The sequence below is a fragment of the Nerophis lumbriciformis genome, linkage group LG05 (assembly GCF_033978685.3).
Source record: "Nerophis lumbriciformis linkage group LG05, RoL_Nlum_v2.1, whole genome shotgun sequence".
NCBI classification, from domain to species: domain Eukaryota; kingdom Metazoa; phylum Chordata; class Actinopteri; order Syngnathiformes; family Syngnathidae; genus Nerophis; species Nerophis lumbriciformis.
This window is the reverse complement of record NC_084552.2, coordinates 25529774-25550035: the sequence shown is the minus strand read 5'-3', so window position 1 is coordinate 25550035 and position 20262 is coordinate 25529774. Positions and strand designations below refer to the sequence as shown.

At 41.8% G+C, this 20262-nt stretch overlaps 2 protein-coding genes across 2 annotated transcripts; both read right to left on the bottom strand.

The window, feature by feature from the left end:
• Window positions 1-1258: 1258 nt before the first annotated feature.
• Window positions 1259-9059, bottom strand: LOC133605830 (ciliated left-right organizer metallopeptidase). Its single transcript, XM_061959140.1, has 13 exons — window positions 8735-9059; window positions 8583-8676; window positions 7790-7841; window positions 5934-6083; window positions 5758-5865; window positions 5610-5691; window positions 5358-5503; window positions 5104-5287; window positions 2414-2486; window positions 2236-2329; window positions 1872-2147; window positions 1702-1750; window positions 1259-1632 (listed from the first exon to the last, which is right to left on the bottom strand). The coding sequence occupies exons 1-13, from the start codon at window positions 9057-9059 to the stop codon at window positions 1280-1282; spliced, it is 1986 nt and encodes a 661-aa protein (XP_061815124.1). The 3' UTR covers window positions 1259-1279.
• A 320-nt stretch (window positions 9060-9379) lies between these two features.
• On the bottom strand, window positions 9380-17676 carry lrp10 (low density lipoprotein receptor-related protein 10). The gene is made up of 10 exons (XM_061961004.1): window positions 17587-17676; window positions 14386-14530; window positions 14266-14298; window positions 12945-13089; window positions 12651-12844; window positions 11987-12558; window positions 11409-11848; window positions 11117-11311; window positions 10878-11007; window positions 9380-10796 (listed from the first exon to the last, which is right to left on the bottom strand). Exons 2-10 carry the CDS (start codon window positions 14420-14422, stop codon window positions 10155-10157), a joined length of 2388 nt encoding a protein of 795 aa, XP_061816988.1. The 5' UTR covers window positions 14423-14530; window positions 17587-17676; the 3' UTR covers window positions 9380-10154.
• Window positions 17677-20262: the final 2586 nt, after the last annotated feature.

The following is a 20262-nucleotide window of genomic DNA, read 5'->3' as shown; positions in this document are numbered from 1 at the left end:
GATTGTAGCTGAGATAGGCTCCAGCGCCCCCCGCAACCCCGAAGGAAATAAGCGGTAGAAAATGGATGGATGTAAATATTACGTATGTTATATTTTATATCGCTACTATGGTACATTTTTAGTCTACTTTATACCTGCATTATCCTTTCCATCCTTACTCGTTCCATCCTTTGTAACTGACCTACTGTGTGGAACAATTTCCCCTGTGGATCAATAAAGTTTGTCTGAGTCTTGAGTTTCAAAAAAGGGTTTCACTGCCAAACAAAGGCTTTGAATACCTTTTTGCATCATTTTTTTCTGGCAAAATTGAAACATCCATCCATTTTCTACTGCTTGTCCCTTTCGGGGTCGCTGGAGCCTATCTCAGCTGCATTCAGGCGGTAGGCGGGGTACCCCCTGGACAAGTCACCAACTCATCGCAGGGCCAACACAGATAGACAGACAACATTCACACTCACATTCACACACTAGGGCCCATTTAGTGTTGCCAATCAACCTATCCCCAGGTGCATGTCTTTGGAGGTGGGAGGAAGCCGGAGTACCCGGAGCGAACCCACGCAATCACGGGGAGAACATGCAAACTTCACACAGAAAGATCTCGAGCACAGGACCAAACCCTTCGTAATGTGAGGCAGACGCACTAACCCCTCTTCCATTGTGCTGCCAAAAAAACATCCATCCATTTTCTACCGCTTGTCCCTTTTGGGGTCGCGGGGGGTGCTGGACCCTATCTCAGCTGCATTCGGGCGGAAGGCGTGGTACACCCTGGACAAGTCGCCACCTCATCGCAGGGCCAACACAGATAGACACCATTCACACTAGGGCCAATTTAGTGTTGCCAATCAACCTATCCCCAGGTGCATGTCTTTGGAGGTGTGAGGAATCCGGAGTACCCGGTGGGAACCCACGCAGTCATGGGGAGAACATGCCAACTCCACACAGAAAGATCCCGAGCGCAGGATCGAACCCTTCGCAATGTGAGGCAGACGCACTAACCCCTCTTCCATTGTGCTGCCAAAAAAAACTATTTTACCAAAATGACAAAATGTATTATACACATTTCCAGGTTTTCACGGACCATATAAAATGACGTGGCAGGCCTTGAGTTTGATACCACGTGGGTTGCGTAATGATAATACTAATGACTTATATTGTCATTAATTGATGTTATTACTTTTTTCTTAAAAAAATCCAAATAGAAAATAAGTTACAAGTAAAAAGATCTGGTGTGCTGTGTAACTGCGACATACAGTATTGTATGAATAATTCATTTATATGTTCATATATGTACAAACATTAATATTTTTATTGTTATTCTCTGAAAAAATAAGAATATAAAAACCTGTATTTTCCAAAGATAACCAAAATATTTGTAAAATATTCTGGATGCTTCTTTGGTAGATTTAATGATAATCAAAAAGCAAAGAGGTGGTGTTCTGTGACTAAACGTCGCCTGAGGCTGCATGGATCCTAGCCCAACAGCGGGTGTAACATCTCCAGTACGCCAGCCTGAGGACCCCCAGCAGACACGCTGTCGCTGAAAGGCAGCAAAGTGTTGTCGCAGCAGCAGGGAAGTGGGCTGACCAAGCGTCATCTTGGACTGAAACATCATCCAGATCACTGGTTTCACCCCTAAAAAGCAAAGACGGTCAGATTTACCAGGCTACTGCTGGCTTTGGATGAAGGATATGCTTCACTTGCCTTGTGATGAAAACCGGAATGTTCTCAGCCTGAGAGGGTGGAGCAACATCTGAATACAGACACAACCTCCTGTCAGGGCAAAAAACTGAACCCTGATAGCCTCTCATCTAACCAGGGAAAAGAAAATGATTGCCTCTGAAGACACACAGACGACTTTACTCTTTATTTACATGAATGCTGCCCCCTGCTGGACAGTCTAGCCAGTCCGAGTCCTTCACCTGGATCTGGTAGCTGTATGGAGCAGTGCATCGGTGTCTGTAACAGCGTCCCGACACAAGTAGCTGACTCTGGTTCTGGGAAAGAGGACGTAGAATAGGTTCACAACTTTTACTCTTGGCATCCTTGGTACTTACATGCGGAGTGAGGCTGGAGAAGAAACATCGACTGTCCAAGCCAAAGATCTCTTCTGGTGATTTCTTCTCGTTTTCTTGGCTCCAGCATTCGCTCTGAAACACAAAGAGCGAGAATGATGATCAAAAAGTTTTATTTTTGATCCTAAAACTCGATATTCTAATTAGGAAAATAATGTACTACATTTTTGAGCTCTTTGTAGACCCGACATCCATCCAGGAGAGGATCGGTCTGGCACTCTCCCTTGTGGAGATGTAAGTAATGGCAGCCTAGTCCACTACGATGTCGTAGAAATACAAACATCGTTCAATTACTGTGTTAAAAAACAGGTCAAATATTTTTGGTAGATGGTGAGGTGTACCTGCCAGTGCAGAAAAAAGATGATGAGCTGTTTTCCAGACAGGTGGATATGGAACCAAACATGGCACCTCCACCTAAAAAACAAAAATTATTTAGTTTAGTGCTTTTTCATTCATTCATGTATTTATTTGACAGGGACAGTACAATGAAACATTGCTACCCATAGGTAACCGATGTCAAAGTACATAAGACTTATAGCCACAGGCTAATTTGCAACACTTGTCCCTGGTTAGGCTTTTAAAAAAAGATGAGAAAAGTGAAAAACACATACAAAAGAATTAAAACAAGTACAAAAATAAAAACACATTGAAAATAATTGTCCCCATTTGTCCACACTACATCCAGTTCTAGTGCTCACACTTCTTTAACGCTTCAGAGTGGTCATACATCTTATTTATGACAGGAACGCTGCAGTTTTTAGGAACCTACTACAACAACAAAAAACACTAGTCAAAAACCTTATGTGTCCAGAGCCTGGCTGTCTAAAAATTAAACAAGGTCTGCATCACAACATTACTATGATGCAAGGGCCATCTTAAGATTTTAAAATAAACAATTTCAATGCTACCAGACAAGAAGCAATCCTACTTATGCAAATAACACCGAACAGAGATATATTCTATATATAGTCAGGTAACGAAATATTGGGACATTGACATAATTCTTATCTTTCTGGTTTTACACATCACTAAAATTATTTGAAAATAAATAAACAAGATACGCTTAAACTGCAGACTATAAGTGTTAATTTGAGTATATTTACATGAAAAATGTGGTAAACAGTGTGGGAATTACAACAGTTTGTATTTGTACATCACACATTTTTAGGGATCAAAAGAATATACTGTATTTTTCGGATTATAAATCGCAGTTTTTTTTCATAGTTTGGCCGTGGGTGCGACATATACTCCGACTTGTGTGAAATTATTAACACATTACCAAATTACCAAATATCAAATATTATTATTTATCTTATTCGCGTAAGAGACGAAGCAAATGGCAGCAATCGTCACACACCCGTAAACCAATAAGAATTCGGCCGGGGAGGGTCATGGCAGAAGTGCATTGTGGATCATGGTATGCTAACTGCTATATGCTATACGCTACTGCCGTAGCTATTAAAATTAGTGATGGGTTGATGAGGCGTCATGAAGCGTTTCGACACGTTGCAAAACTGTATTGATACTGTTTTGATACTGTGTCACTAAATACTGACATCTGCTGGACATTAAAAATCCCTACAGGCAACCTATGGACCGACTCAACTGACACTGATTTTATGACCTAGTATATACAATAATATAAACCAAGTCATTGTATTTCATTTAGGATTATTTCATATCTTTATTTAAATACAAATATATGTTTATCTTTTTTAGACACAGTCAATAAATAATGTGAACATGTATCATAACATGGAAATCTAAGAGAACGTGTTGTGAATGAGGATGCTTGTGGACTGGGAATTTTTTTTTTTACACATTTTTATTCAAAAAAGCCTGGCCCTATAATGCCTCAGCAATGAGGAGGTGGATTTGTTAATGTACGACAATTATGTCGTACAAATGCGACATTTAACCTGCAAAAAATATGAATAGTAAACTAAGAATCATTTTGAAGAGATTTTGAATTCTAATAGATCAAGTGGAAACTTTGAGAGAACAGGATGAAACGACAAGGAAATTAACACAAATACCTTTTCTTCCGATATATGATCAAAATATTCCCACACGGCGGAAATCTTTCTTTTTGCCTGAGGCTGCTCCATGATCTCCGACGACGATACATTACAAATGACCAACGACAGAAGTGCGGCGATTCTGTTGGCAGCAGCATCTCGTTGACAGATGCACTTCCTTACAAACACAGTTTGGCTCACAGGCGTCAGTTCGACACAGTTCGCGTATTGGTCACGTGACCGAAACAGCTCATGATCGCTCATGTGACTTTCTAAAAGCGGTACGCGCACCGACACAGGGTTTTGCTCTATGAGCATGACGCATGCGTCGATGCATCGATGCATCGATGTTGCCGGACCCATCACTAGATCACATCAACATTGGCGGTAACTTATAAAAACTGAGAAGGGCTGAACTAAAATGGCACCGAAAAGGAAATCATATACTGCAGATTACAAGCTGGACGTAGTGAAATATGCAGCAGAGAACGGCGATCGAGCAGCAGAAAGAAAGGAAACGGCGCATACCAGAAGCGACACCGGGAGGAAGATTTCATCGGATTTAGCGATCGGGAGTGACAGATTGTTTGGTAAACATATAGCATGTTCTATATGTTATAGTTATTTGAATGACTCTTACCATAATATGTTACGTTAACATACCAGGCAGGTTCTCAGTTGGTTATTTGTGCGTCATATGGCGTACACTTATTCAGCCTGTTGTTCACTATTCTTTATTTATTTTAAATTGCCTTTCAAATGTCTATTCTTGGGGTTGGATTTTATCAAATCAATTTCCCCCAAAAATGCGACTTATACTCCAGTGCGACGTATATATGTTTTTTTACTTCTTTATTGTGCATTTTCGGCCGGTGCGATGTATACTCCGGAGCGATTTATAGTCCGAAAAATACGGTAATGTGACGGTAATTGGTCTTTGATGTACAAAATGTATCAAAATGGCACCCCGCATTCTTTAATTTCCTGCTCGAGATGATTGACCGTTGTCTTACCTTGTCCCCAGACCAGACTTTGAGCCTTGCTCATATTGACAGTGTACCAGCCGGTGTCCTGAAAAGCAGCCAAGGTGACCGGGTCGATGTGCACTGCGCTAGAACGGTCTCGCACCGCCAACATGATGGACCCCTGCAGAACTCGGGCCTCCCAGTGAGAGGATACGCCGCCTGCAGGTACATCCTATTAAAAGAAAGTTATATGAGTCAGGTGGTTGATAAATGATCATGGAGGCTTCCCTGTGGTTCCTCACAAAGTTCTCAAGCGGCCCTCCCAGCTCAGGATCAACAGCTCCCAGGTGCATCTGTAGGGCTGAGATAACAGAAGGGGTGTAGATTCTCATCTGGCCTGATCCATCACTGTGAGTCACTTTGCCCCGAGGAGAACAGTCGGCACCCACTAGAACACACACACACACACACACACACACACACACACACACACACACACACACTAGCACACAATAGGATATATTAATGTACGTGTGTGTTCACAATGAGAGAACCTTGCTGGGAGGAACAGTCTGTCCATGTGTGGAAGAGATCCTTGGAGAAGCCGAGGGCATGAAACAGCTCATGGAGAACAGTCTAGGGAGAAATGTTACATGTCTCTAATAGAAGGAGCACGGAATTATTTTCTGTTTGTTTTTTCACCGGTACAGTAAGTGTTGTCAGTCGATCCCGGCAGATGACCACCACGCCAGCCAAAGGTCGCCCACGAGTGTCCACCTGGCAGTGGGCAGCGTAGGCCAACAGGCTAGGCTGGTACAGTCAACCAAACATTATTTTCAACTGAACTTCATGTTTACACAGGAAATGAGCGTCATTACCTCCGCTCTGCACTTGTCGGCGGCTTGAACGTGGAGATAAAGCAGGAAGTCCACATTGGGTAAGCCAGTGCCGTGTGGTCGCAGAACGATCCGACGAGTGGAATCAGCCTCAGGGAGAACTTCACACCCGGCCAGGTGCTCATCTGGGATCTGGCAAATTACCAGATTTTTAAATCCGCATAAAAAGATTGTATACAGTTTTTACTCACTTTACATCTATTACAGCTTGCATGACTAAAGATCAGTGACGTGCGGTCACTGGAGGAAATCAATCATGGAAAGAAAAAAAATGTAAAAAGAAAAAAAAATAATTAAATTGTTATATGTATCCAGTGATTATACTATAAAGTTATTTTCCATTTAACTTCACCAGTTTTAGATTATTTTTATTCAAAATCGCTGAATTTTCACATTTGCCGTTCAAATACTGAGAAGAGACGGTGCGGTGATCATCAGCCAGTTGAGGCACGTCACTCAATTGTGTCTCACCATGGATTGCGGACTCGGCTAACTGCTGGCCTGCTGTCCAGTAAGACCGTATTGCTATATGAACTATATTATACATTTCCATAGTTTAGTTAGCTGAGGTATATAATGTACAGTGTATTTTGTCAACAACTGTATGTGTGTAACATATTTCTTGTGCTGAGTAATCATAAAACTGCTGCGAAGACGCACTGTGTGAGGCTCGCGTAATCCCGCCTCCTGGTGCCGGTTAATGCACCGCCGCCGCAGACTGCACCCCCCGACCGGAGCGCCACACCAACCAAAGCCCACACCCAAACCCTCCAAGTGCAAGACCGAATCCACCCAAAAAATGTCACTTAACAAGAAGCCAAAAAGTGCAAAAACAACATTGCTCGCGCCGGAGGAGCCGTGAACGACTGCAGGGACACAACATTAGGTACACCTGCAGACTGCAGCACGGATTTCATATTTCATTCATTCACAACTCCTCCAACACGAACACCACTGTTCCCGCACTTATAAGTAAAGGTAAGACCATAATAACCTTTTTTTTATTAAATGTGCTTTTTTGTGTGCTACAGTATGTGTAAAGTTAAAGTTAAGTTAAAGTACCAATGATTGTCACACACACACTAAGTGTGGTGAAATTTGTCCTCTGCATTTGACCCATCCCCTTGCTCACCCCCTGGGATGTGAGGGGAGCAGTGGGCAGCAGCGGCGCCGCGCCCGGGAATAATTGTTGGTGATTTAACCCCCAATTCCAACCCTTGATGCTGAGTGCCTAGCAGGGAAGAATGCTGGTATGAGCTTTTAAACATAACCCGTTAACTGCTGCCAATCAAATGGTGAATAAGATACTCTTTAGGGTTCATATGTTTGTAAATCTGACTGTGATGAAGTCAGTGCCTCACCAGTCATGAACCTCACCGCACGTCACTGCTAAAGATCATCTATATCAGTGGTCCCCAACCTTTTTGTAGCTGTGGACCGGTCAAAGCTTGAACATTTATTTATTTGTATTTATTTATTTTTTGTCATAAAAAAATACAATCATATGTGCTTACGGACTGTATCCCTTCAGACTGTATTGATCTATATTGATATATAATGTATATATTGTGTTTTTTATGTTGATTTTTATAAAAATAAAAAATTAAAATTTATTTTTTTCTTGTGCGGCCCGGTACCAATCGGTCCACGGACCAGTACCAAGCCGCGGCCCGGTGGTTAGGAACCACTGATCTATATGATATAAACACACTGCTTTTTCTTTTCTTTTTTTTAGTCAAAGATCCTCTGATAGGAGTGCTTTGCTGTTTTTAACATTCATTCATTCATCCACAAGCACTCTGAACATCCTTCACAAATGTTTTTCATGCATCACTCACCGTCACATGCAGACACGTCTCGGTCCTGTACTTGCCGTTGGCCCTGCCACACCTATCATGATAATATGCTTATTGTTGGGCGTGTCGCTTGCAATTTAGTACAATTGCTGTGTCTTTATGATGTTTTAACCCCAAGTAGGTGGAACTACTACAACCTAAGTCAGAGGTAGGGAACCTATGGCTCTCGAGCCAGATGTGGCTCTTTTGATGACTGCATCTGGCTCTCAGATAAATCTTAGCTGACATTGCTCAACACAATAAGTATTGAATAATTCCGCTGGTAATCAGTGTTAAAAAGAACGCTCATAATATAAAAACATTCTCATGCCTATTAATCCATGTATCCGTTTTCCACCGCACCTGTTCAAGAAGTCGCATTAATGGTAATAAGTATTTCATTTATTATTGGTTAGCTTCAGAAGAACAATGTTATTAAAAAGAATAAGAGACGTATTATACTGTGATGAGGTGGCGACTTATCCAGGGTGTACCCCGCCTACCGCTCGAATGCAGCTGAGATAGGCTGCAGCACCCCCCGCGACCCCGAACGGGACAAGCGGTAGAAAATGGATGGATGGCCTTATTATACTCTAAAAATGTTGGCCTTACTTAAAAATGCACACATTTAGTTGTATTCAGTGTTAAAAAAATATTATATGGCTCTCACGGAAATACATTTTAAAATATTTGGATTTCATGGCTCTCTCAGCCAAAAAGGTTCCTGACCCCTGCCCTAAGTGTACCTCAATCCATTAGGATACATTGTAGTTGTCTACAACCATGCATTTCTCACCTGTTGTAGTTAATAGTGCTTGAATTCTTCCAAAGAAACTTGCAGTATTTGGTGACGTCCCTCCTCAGAAGCAGCGGCGTAGATGCTCGCTGCACTGTAAAAAGTGAATGTTAGTCTTCCTGTTTGTGTGTTAGTAGTCAGAAGATTAGCACCTGACAGCAAAGAGGTCATCGTCCTCACAGCCTCGTCCACCGTCGCCATCATTCGTCCTTTCTCCAACTCTGACAAGTGATCGCTCTCCCTGGAAAGCCAGCTCTGGATTCTGATTGGCTGAGGTGAGGTAAAGAATGTCGGATCGTCCTGTCCTGTTGGGTTTTGCAGGGTTCTTTTGCGGCCAGGGGGTCCGACTGGGGGACTCAGTGTGCCTCGGACAACTCGGACTCGAGCTTGGACTTGGTCAAAGATGCACTTATGGCAGGAAGCCAGGAGCTCAGTCAACAGTAGCAGACACACGCACACGGCTTGGGAAGGAGCCATGAAGACCTGTTCACAGAATACAGTAAATCTAGTTTACATTTTTTACAGCATAGACACAGCAGGCTTGTCAAAAAGGTGTCAACACGTCACAATTAACCAGGTCAAAAGGAATGAATAAAGCATTACCAGACAGGCTGATGGAGTCCGTTTAAAAGCTTGCCAAGACGCCGGAAACCTGACTGTTTGTCACGTCATAGCTTCTTTTTCCCCCCAAGCCTTTGGGAATCAGGTGTGAAATTCCACAGGACTTTTGAATACAAAGGGACTACTATTTGTGTTCCTGCTGTATTCTAATGAGCACTCTTTAACCCCACACAACAAAAAGTGCAAATTGTTTAATCTCAGCCACGCTTTACTTATATACAGTGAAATTTACCCAAACACCCCCTCCAAAAAATGACTCTCTTATTCAACTCATTACATCACACAGTTAAAAACTTCCGAGCTACGTTGCATTGACTCTTGAAACATTCAACAAAAGCAACAACTTAAAAATGGGGAAAACCTGTGAAAATAAAAACAAAAGTAAAAAACTATATTACATATGGCACACCACAAGTGTCAGGATGTGACAATTAATTCCCCCCAAGGGTTGATGATTCAAGTTTTAGGAGTTAAGGGATTTCTAGATAAAACACACTTACAACCATATTGTCTTTGGACACATTTCCATACATTCATTTGGGGTAGGGATGAGCACTAAAAAGTTATTGCCGGTCAAGTTCTACTAACTAGAGCCATCATCGGTGTGCAGGGCTTTTAAATGTGCAGTGTGTAACTCATAAACCATCTGCAAACAGTTCCTCAAAAAGGCACTTAAATAAGGGAGACCTGTGTTTTAAATTTGACTATAGTGGCAGGAGTACGATGAGGATTTACAAACATACTCCACTGTCGAACGCACTCACACAAATGTCAAAATGTAGATAGGGAAGATTCTTCTGTGCAAAAACGGTTACGTGACATGTGCAGCCTTGCGTTGATTAAGTGCACACCAACACGTACAAACACATGTCCTATAAGTTGCTCTTTCAAATGGCAAAATACTTGATTTTATAATTCAAAGCAATTTTTTTTTAAAGGCACAAGTCTGATTCATGTGAGCATGGGTACGTCGTCTTCAGAGGCGGCATCCTCGGACAGCGGGATAAGCAGCACGTCATCGTCGGAAGAAGACGAGAAAGAAGGGGAGGCGGAAAGGGGCATGTAGTTATTGGAGGACGAGGGTGACGCCCTGAACAAGGACAAACTCAAGCCTAGCGATTGGAAGATGGAGGCCATAGAGGGGCTGCTGGGAGGGATGCCCACTGGAGGCGTCAGCGGCACCTCTGCAGGTGGAGCAGGGGGGGCATAGGGAGGCGGAGGCAGCGAAGAAGAAGGCGGGGGCGGAAGTGGTGTCGCGAGGGACCCCGCTTGACACAACGTGTCACGCTGCCGCTCCAATTGAGTCAACAGGCTGACTTTCTGGGGCACGGGCTGGTTGACGGCTTCCACGGCTGAAGAGGAGCTGGCTGGGCTGGAACGAGTTAGTTCCTGACCCAGAGGAGCAACGTCAGGCTGCTGCTGGTTAGAGCTAGGGGCTTGAGCGGGTCTAGAAGGCGGTCTGGGGATGAGACCCCACCTTCTCATACGGCGTACGGCACGGCGGATAAATCGGGGCCTGCGTCTCCGCTGTGGGGAGCTGACTGCATCCTGGCGAAGGAGCTGGAGCAGCCCCCTCAGGGACAAGGACGAAGACTGAGGGAGCAAAATGTCATCATGTTAACCACATTTATTTCTAAAAGCATCTTAAGAGTTAATATTTGCGTTATGCATTACCTCATTAGGGTTTTCCGTTGGGAAGTCCTCAACTGGGGGGATGATGCCTTGTGCAATCAACTGACCGTAGGAGGGAGGGGCCTGCTGCTGGATCAGCTCCGCTTCGTGTCGACTGATTGGTGCAAACAGACTGCATGCAGAAAGTATATTTGGATGCAATGACACGCCATTAGGAATCATGTGAGCAGTCTTAGTGCATTTCAAACCAAACATGTGTTGCCTTCAGAAAGAGCATCTACCTGTACTCCCTGGTCCTGAGCGAGTACAGCTTACAGGTGCATCCCATTGCGATGACCAACAAGAGCCCACAGACCAGACTGCCCACCGTTGCCGCGGTGATGACCTTGCGCGGCAGGACCACCGTACAGTTGAGCTCATCTGTGCCGTCTTTACAGTCCAACTGGCCATCGCAACGCCAACTCTCAAACACACACCTGGGATAAAACAGGATGGTCTATTACTTCCTGAGCTCACTAAACTGTCTGCCTGTTTACTTTTACAGAACAGTTGGGCCTGAGCCTTATGGCTGACCTGTCACTGTCACAATGGAAGGTTCCAGGCTGGCAAACAGTGCAGTCCCTCTCGTCGCTGCCATCGGCACAATACAGCTGGTAGTTGCAGCGCTCACTCACTGGGTAACATACCGGGCGCCCAGCGAAGTGGCTGGACGCTGCCGCCATCCTCTGCCCCGCGACGCCGCAGGCAAACTGATTGCGACTACAACCCCGGCATCCGTCCTCATCCTTACCGGTCTCGGGGCAATCCCACTTCCCGTCGCAGCGCTGCTCCTGGGTGAAGCAACCCCCAGACGGGCCGCCACAACGGCCCTCCCACGGAGGGCAGTAGCTCCCCACATGGAATGTGGCATTGAAGCCGCTCCCCTCTGAGCCAGGTTGCGTCTGATAGGTAAGCGACAGCCGGCCCGTGTGTGACTCCACTTGGACAGATTTATAATTGGAAGCGCTTGTGATCTGTTCCAACACAGAAGATGATGATGAAAGCAAAAGTCAAAACTGCATGATATTACTAAATGATGTTATCGCTCCAACACAAATGTATACATCACAGCATATTATAGAATGGATGCAAAACTCCATTAAAAAACTCACAATTTTAATCACATCCCCTTTGCCTTGCGCTCTGTTGTGCACTGTGAGCCTGTCCCCGACCCCCAGCACCAGCTGCTGCAGGTCGAGCCTCAGGGGCCGGGAGTCATCTGGATCCAGAGTCCAAATGCAGAGCAAAGGTGGGCCACGAAGAGCTGGAGGAGAGAAGGTCCCATAGAAAGTCTGAAGAAGTCCACCACAAGGCCACTCGATAGGAGCGGGCGTCACAACCAGCACTCTGGGTGCAATCGACGGCTCCACATCTTCATCAACCTCGTCGTCTTCCTCTCGGTCATTCAGCAGGTCCAACAACGTATGTGCCCTGTCAGAGTTCTGACTTTTTTCAACAGGGTTTTGCTTCCGAGAGCCGCTAACTCTGTTCTTTTCAACCCTGTTTTCTTCGGCCTTTGTGCTGCCGGCAGTGTTCCCCTCTATACCGCAGCCCTCCTCGTCTGTGCCGAAGCTATCCCCTTCACCGAGACACTCCACCTGGCCGTTACAACGCCACGAGAGGGGTAGGCAACGGCCCCCGAGACATTCAAATGACGTCAACGGGCATTCGCCGGAATCTGGATCTTTCAGAACAAACAAGCAGGACATGACTATTACTTTAAAGACCTCGACAACATGTTACACCACACATTTTAAACACAAGAAAACAGCACACCTCTGGCATAATTCAAACGAAATGAAGACACAGGGTATAACTGTGGCAGGAAGTGGTGCACCAATGTGATATTTCCCCCTGGAAATTCCACAGGTTGCGGCAATTGAGTGCCGCATAGAATGAGTGGCTGGCCATCAGCAGATGATTGGATGGACAACCACTCCTTCCTGCATCGAACCGAAAACTGGGAAAAGCTATAAGAAAAGAGATCCACACTTTTATCTAGCCATTTTCCTTACCATGAAAATATATTTCATAAACAAGATGGACATGTGTGTGTGTGTGTGTGTGTACCTGATGACTATAGGCTCTCCTTCCAAACCCTTAATATTCCAGCAATCGTTTGTGGCACTGAAGCTGAAGGACCAGGCGTGATATGTAGAACTCATTATTTCTCCAACTTTACTGTCCAATTCATGAGTGGAATCTCCACAGTGGTCTGAGAGTAACAGGGGGTTATATAAAAGTATATATATATATATATATATATATATACACACACACAGTAGTGGTCAAAAGTTTACATACACTTGTAAAGAACATAATGTCATGGCTGTCTTGAGTTTCCAATAATTTCTACAACTCTTATTTTTTTGTTATAGAGTGATTGGATCACATACTTGTTGGTCACAAAAAACCTTCACAAAAAACATTCATGAAGTTTGGTTCTTTTATGAAATTATTATGGGTCTACTGTGACCAAATCTGCTGGGTCCAAAGTATACATACAGCAATGTTAATATTTGGTTACATGTCCCTTGGCAGGTTTCACTGCAATAAGGCACTTTTGGTAGCCATCCACAAGCTTCTGGATGCTTCACCTTTTCTCCTCCAAACATATTGCTGGGTATATTGTGGCAGCTAAATTTTTTGTTTCATCTGACATCACATGGACAAAGATAAGACCTTCTGGAGGAAAGTTCTGTGGTCAGATGAAACAAAAATTGAGCTGTTTGGCCACAATACCCAGCAATATGTTTGGAGAAGAAAAGGTGAGGCCTTTAATCCCAGGAACACCATATCCACCATCAAGCATGGCGGTGGTAGTATTATGCTCTGGGCCTGTTTTGCTGCCAATGGAACCGGTGCTTTAAATGGGACAATGAAAAAGGAGGATTACCTCCAAACTCTTCAGGACAACCTAGAATCATTAGCCCGGAGGTTGGGTCTTGGGCGCAGTTGGGTGTTCCAACAGGACAATGACCCCAAACACACGTCAAAAGTGGTAAAGGAATGGCTAAATCAGGCTAGAATTAAGGTTTCAGAATGGCCTTCCCAAAGTCCTGACTTAAACCCCATTGAGAACATGTGGACAATGCTGAAGAGGAGTGGTCAAAAATTCAACCAGAAGCTTGTGGGTGGCTACCAAAAGTGCCTTATTGCAGTGCAACTTGCCAAGGGACATGTATCCAAATATTAACATTGCTGTATGTATACTTTTGACCCAGCAGATTTGGTCACATTTTCAGTAGACCCATAATCAATGGAAACTCATGACAGCCATGACATGATGTTCTTTGCCAGTGTATGAAACTGTAAAAATTATTCTTATGTGATTGAGATAATAGTGAACATATGGCAGAACTTGCATGTGACATTAAATTGAAATACTTACCAGAACAAAAAGCACAACGTAACCAGCCATATGCTGCAAACAAGCAGAAACAGAGCAGGTTTCCACAAGTAGACATGCAAACATGAAGACTTTAAACGTGTGTAACGTGTATCCACTCACCAGTTATGCCGAAAAAAAGGGTGCAGATGTGCATCATTGTGGTATTGCCTCTAAAAATATTTGATTAAAAAAATGGGTGAAAAAAATTAAATGACAATGTCAGAAAAGTGCCATTTTGGAGGTTTTTTGTTCAGAAAGACAGCACCTGTAGAGCAAAAAAGACATTCAGGACATTTGTGTTTAAAAAACAACAAGTGACTATTCAAGAAGAGCGTAGGATACAAGTAATGCATTAATAACATTAATGAGTGTTACCCAACTATAATTAAAATGTTTGCAGCAAAACTACACAAAAACGCATTTACCACGTTATTAGGTTTCATTTCATTTCATTTTTATTTATCTCCTTCATTGATGTGCATCTTTGATCGATAGACAATTATACCACAATTATTCAATTATACATTTACACACCAATGCCTGAGAAGGAGCAGGATGAAGAAAAATCTTATATTTTCCTGCCCCCTTCAACATAATACGTAGTCTTACTTAATGATATCATATAAACCAACAATTACATCCAAATATAACAAAAACAAACAAAAAAACACAACAAGTGCAAAACTTCATGAAGTATAAACCGAACAAAAAAAACAAAAGTAGTAATATACACCTCACGGCATGATACAAAACAAATACAAAACCAGGCAAAAAATAAGTAAAATAATAAATATAAAGCAAAATGTAAACATTTGTGGCTGTCCATATGATCTTATTGTTCTGTATTTATATATTTTTTTCCAATTGGAATATATTTTTACAATATTGTATCTCATTGTAAAGAGAATTCCATAGTTTAACCCCTACTATTGATATGCACATTTGTCTTAAAGTTGTCCTTGAATACTGATGTTGGAAATGACCTTTTCTTCTATGCTCTTCATTCTCAGAAGTGATGACAAACATTTTTTGTAAATTTGCTGGTAATGTTTTACTTATAGCCTTAAACATGACACATAATGTCTGTAACTTTACTAGCTCCTGTAATTTCAATAAACCCAAATTAATAAATATGTTAGAGTGTGTTCTAAGTAATCTACTTTATGAATAATCCTTATAGCTCTTTTCTGTAGTTGATACAATGCCTTTATGTTACTCTTATATGTGTTCCCCCACACTTCCACACAGTAGCTGATATATGGCAATATACAGGTAAGTGCACAATACAATATACGCATTGCCCTATAATCTAACACATATTTTACCTTATTTAATATAAAAATACTCTTAGACATCTTTTTCCGTACATGTGCAATATGAGATTTCCATGTCAGACTAGGGCTGGGCGATATATCGATGTGCGCGATATATCGCGGGTTGGTCTCTGTACGATATAATAATAATAATAATAACTGAGATTTATATAGCGCTTTTCTAAGTACCCAAAGTCGCTTTACATGTAGAACCCATCAATCATTCACACCTGGTGGTGGTAAGCTACTTTCATAGCCACAGCTGCCCTGGGGTAGACTGACGGAAGCGTGGCTGCAATTTGCGCCAACGGCCCCTCCGACCACCACCTATCATTCATCATTCAATTCACCGGTGTGAGTGGCACCGGGGGCAAAGGGTGAAGTGTCCCGCCCAAGGACACAACGGCAGCGATTTTTGGATGGTAAGAGGCGGGGAGCGAACCTGCAACCCTTAGGTTTCTGGCACGGTTGCTCTACCCACTACGCCATGCCGCCCCTATATATAGATATAGAAAATGACTATATCGTGATATTCGAGTATGCGTTCTCACGCAGTTGCTTTTAGCTGCGGGCATTAAACTACAGGCTCTACTCGCTCTTTCTTGTCTCACCTTCTCACAGACAGCAAGCGCACCTTCTTACACACGTCACATACTGTCACGACATACGTCGCATACGTATACGCCCTCTCCCAGCAGAGAGGTAGCAGCATGGGTAACGTTAGCTGGGATGCTAGCGGTAATACGAGCGAAAGAAGGTGCGAATCTGGTAACAAATGAAGGAATAATTAATTGCCCCGCCGTCTGGCAGTGGTTTGGCTTCAAGTGGGAATATGTCGAACATCCATCCATCCATCCATCCATCCATTTTCTACCGCTTATTCCCTTTGGGGTCGCGGGGGGCGCTGGAGCCTATCTCAGCTACAATCGGGCAGAAGGCGGGGTACACCCTGGACAAGTCGCCACCTCATCGCAGATATGTCGAACAGACAACCGTAATTTGTCAAGTGTGGGGCGAAAGCGTTGCTATAAAAAGTAGCATTACTGCTAATATGTAGCATCATTTGAAAAGTCACCTGTTAAAGTAAAAGTACCAATGATTGTCACGCACACACTAGCTAGAGAATGAACAGTGCTTACTCCGCAGTCAACATCTCCGTTCGGTGCCACACGCCCACACTATCAAAATGCCGAGGCAAACATTTCCAGATCAACACCGTATGAAAAAAATAGTGATTTTTTTTTATTGTGATTTCCTTCTCTGCATGAAAGTTTAAAACGAGCATATATTAATGCAGTATGAAGAAGAATGTTTTAATGTAGACACATAGAATCATCATACTGCTGTGATTATATGCATCAAGTGTTCATTCAAGGCTAAGGCAAAATATCAAGATATATCATGTATCGCGATATGGGTTTAAAATATCGCGATATTAAAAAATGTCCATGTCAGACAGTCATCCAGTATCACTCCCAAAAATCTAAGTTCAGAAACCCTTTCAATATCAATTCCATCTATTGACAGGTTTGCCAGCTATTACGGAACAGAAATGTTTAGGTTTAAGACATAATTACACTAATACGCTCATTTCCTTACCTCGGTCATTCCGACAATGACGACAGGAAAGCTAAAGTTAGCATCACCGAAAAGAAACCACCGTCAAAGTGATTGTGCTGTGTGACAACTGATTACAAATAAGACACTTCACTGTTACCACGACGCCTAAAAAGGTTTAATTATTCAATTCTTCAAGGTCAGTGGTATATATTTACCAGGGTGAATGGTAAGGAGGAGCAGCCGCTAATCACACGGGAGCTTTACTAGCCATTAGCTTCACGACGAGCTACTTGCTAACTTCCTCTAAAAAGTCGCCTTCTACCGGTGGCGACACGCAACAAAACCTGCTTCCAACGTTACACAATAACACATAAAGGCTAACGTCTCAAAATATATGAGCTGGGGAATCTTAACAAAATGATTAAATGACGGGAAAAAGGCTATTTACCCTGTCAGTCCGGACTTTTTTTGTTGACAAGTTCAGACCTGACTTCCGTGTTTCTCCCCTCACCATTATAATCACGATGACGTCAGAGGGCGGGCCTATCGTGTCCGTGTGATTGCACACTTTATAATAAACTGTCTCCCAGCAAGCATTGTATATTACCTTAACTATGTGAGTATTAACACTTCTCTTGACTATTGACAGTGGTGTTGCTGTGGTGGCATGATACCATTTCCATGATCACTAGTGGTAATGGTGTGGCTATATATGTGTGTAGTGTGTATATGTATGTATATATCTATAATTTATGTATATACAAGTTCATTAAGTTTGTACATAGAGTGAACAGGTAGTTCTAGCTCAGAGTAATTTATGATTTAAAGAAAAGGGGGTGGGATTAAATAAGTGTAAACTTCTTCTCACTCCTTTTCAAATATGTAAAAAAAAAAAAAGAAGAAGAAAGTCCAATGCTCATTTGTTTGTTTTCATTTTGTTATAATGACTGTTAAGGCTATAGCACTGTATTGGATCAGGCTTGCTCCTGTTTTTATGCATATTTGAAATAAAAATATATCAATCAATCAATACATTGTCATACAAGTACACCAGGGGTGTCCAAACTTTTTCCACTGAGGGCCGCACACTGAAAAATCAAAGCAAGTGGGGGCTATTTTGATATTTTTTATTTCAAAAACCAATACAATATATGTATTAAAAAGGCAAAACCCTTTGGGGACCCCAAAGGGTTTTGGTCAACAAAATATAAAAACAATGTGTCATTATTCAGTATTATGATTATTATTATTATTATTATTATTATTATTCAAGGTTTAAATCTCTAGACCAACATTAGGTCTATCTGTCAAAATAAAGTTGTTAAATATTTAAGTTGTATGCCCTTTTTGTCAAAGAAAACCCTGTTTTTTATGGAAAAAACACAAAATATGCAATATTTTCACCCAATAACATTTTTTAAGGAGAATATTTGAGATTATATAATAATTGGAGCCTTAAAAGGTCAATGACTCATAACAACATGGATTTTAATTATTTTTTGAGCATCCATCCATTTTCTACCGCTTGTGGGTCACAGGGGGCGCTGGAGCCTATCTCAGCTGCATTCGGGCGGAAGGCGGGGTACACCCTGGACAAGTCGCCCCTCCTTACAGGGCCAACACAGATAGACAGACAGCATTCACACTCACATTCACACACTAGGGCCAATTTAGTGTTGCCAATCAACCTATCCCCATGTACATGTTTTTTGGCAGTGGGAGGAGTACCCGGAGGGAACCCACGCAGTCACGGGGAGAACATACAAACTCCACACAGAAAGATCCCGAGCCCGGGATTGAACCCAGGACTACTCAGGACCTTCGTATTGTGAGGCACATGCACTAACCCCTGTACCACCGTGCTGCCCATTATTTATTTATTTTTGTATTTTTTTTTTGAGCAATGACACTTAAAAAAAAAGTCCCACAAAAATTATTGGGGGTCCAAAAGGGTACACTCATTAAAGTGTTAAAAAAAATTATTATGCATTTTTTTACTGTTTACTTTTAACACAATAGTCTCGAGATCAACTTCAGATCTATCCGTCAATTATATAACTTTTATTGTTGTATATGTTTTTTGTTTGTTCATTTTAGGCCCTTCTTAAAAGAAAAAAAATCTTAGTTTATTTATATGGCGAACACAAAATATGCAACATTTTCCCCCAAAAAATATCTCAAAGTGGAATATTTAACGTGACGTAATTGGAGCCTTGAATAGGTCAATAATTCATAATGACATTGATTTTGATTCATTATTATTTTTTCAAAGAAAGAAACAGCCTGCATGGCAGATTTGTGTTATTAGAGTAAACATAGCAACATGTTCTTGTTACATTTCACCTGTTTGCTCTTTTATACCACTTTTTATGTTTTTAATTTTTTTTAATCGTATTTTTACAATGTGCTCTGGGGCCGTTAAAAAATTTTCTGCGGGCCGCCGCACTTTGGACACCCCTGAAGTACACCAACGACGTCGTTTGAAATCAGTGTGATAGAAATGTTAGTTTGTAGAAATATGTGGAAATAACTACAAAAGTACACTTCATTCATTAACTGTGTTACAAAAAAGGTCAGTTAGAATAATACATAATGTTGGATACAGAGAACATACAAACCCTTTATTTATTGAATCAAAAATACTGAAATTCCACGACAGAGTGAATTTGCAAACAGCTAAAATTATACACAAAGCAAACTATAATTTGCTACCCAAGAATATACAACAACTATTCTCAACAAAAGATGTGAAATATAATCTTAGAGAAAAATTTAATTTAAAACATTTGTACGCACGTACAACACTTAAGACCTTCAGTATATCAGTATGTGGAATTAAATTATGCAATGGATTGAGCAAATAAATCAAACAATGTACTAACATGATCCACTTCAAGAAACTCTTCAAACTTAAAGTCTTTACAAAGTACAAGGAAGAAGAACCATAATAAACATTCTGAATTCATCTCATCCATCCATTAATTTTTATAGATAATCTTACTTATCTCACCAAATGAAATATAATTTACTTCACCAATTATTATTTATTATTTATTTATATTGTTATTACTTTTGGAGTATACTGTGAATACATTGAGAACAGGAAGTGAACAAAAGTTTTTGC

Coding starts and splice junctions, on each gene's coding strand:
- lrp10 (XM_061961004.1), bottom strand. CDS start 14,422: ATGATGCACATCTGCACCCTTTTTTTCGGCATAACTG. Junction 13,090..14,265: donor ACGTTGTGCTTTTTGTTCTG/GTAAGTATTTCA, acceptor TGTTACTCTCAG/ACCACTGTGGAGATTCCACT. Junction 11,849..11,986: donor AAGGGGATGTGATTAAAATT/GTGAGTTTTTTA, acceptor GTGTTGGAACAG/ATCACAAGCGCTTCCAATTA.
- LOC133605830 (XM_061959140.1), bottom strand. CDS start 9,059: ATGGCTCCTTCCCAAGCCGTGTGCGTGTGTCTGCTACTGTTGACTGAG. Junction 5,866..5,933: donor CCGACAAGTGCAGAGCGGAG/GTAATGACGCTC, acceptor TGACTGTACCAG/CCTAGCCTGTTGGCCTACGC. Junction 5,288..5,357: donor GAGGGCCGCTTGAGAACTTT/GTGAGGAACCAC, acceptor TTCTTTTAATAG/GATGTACCTGCAGGCGGCGT.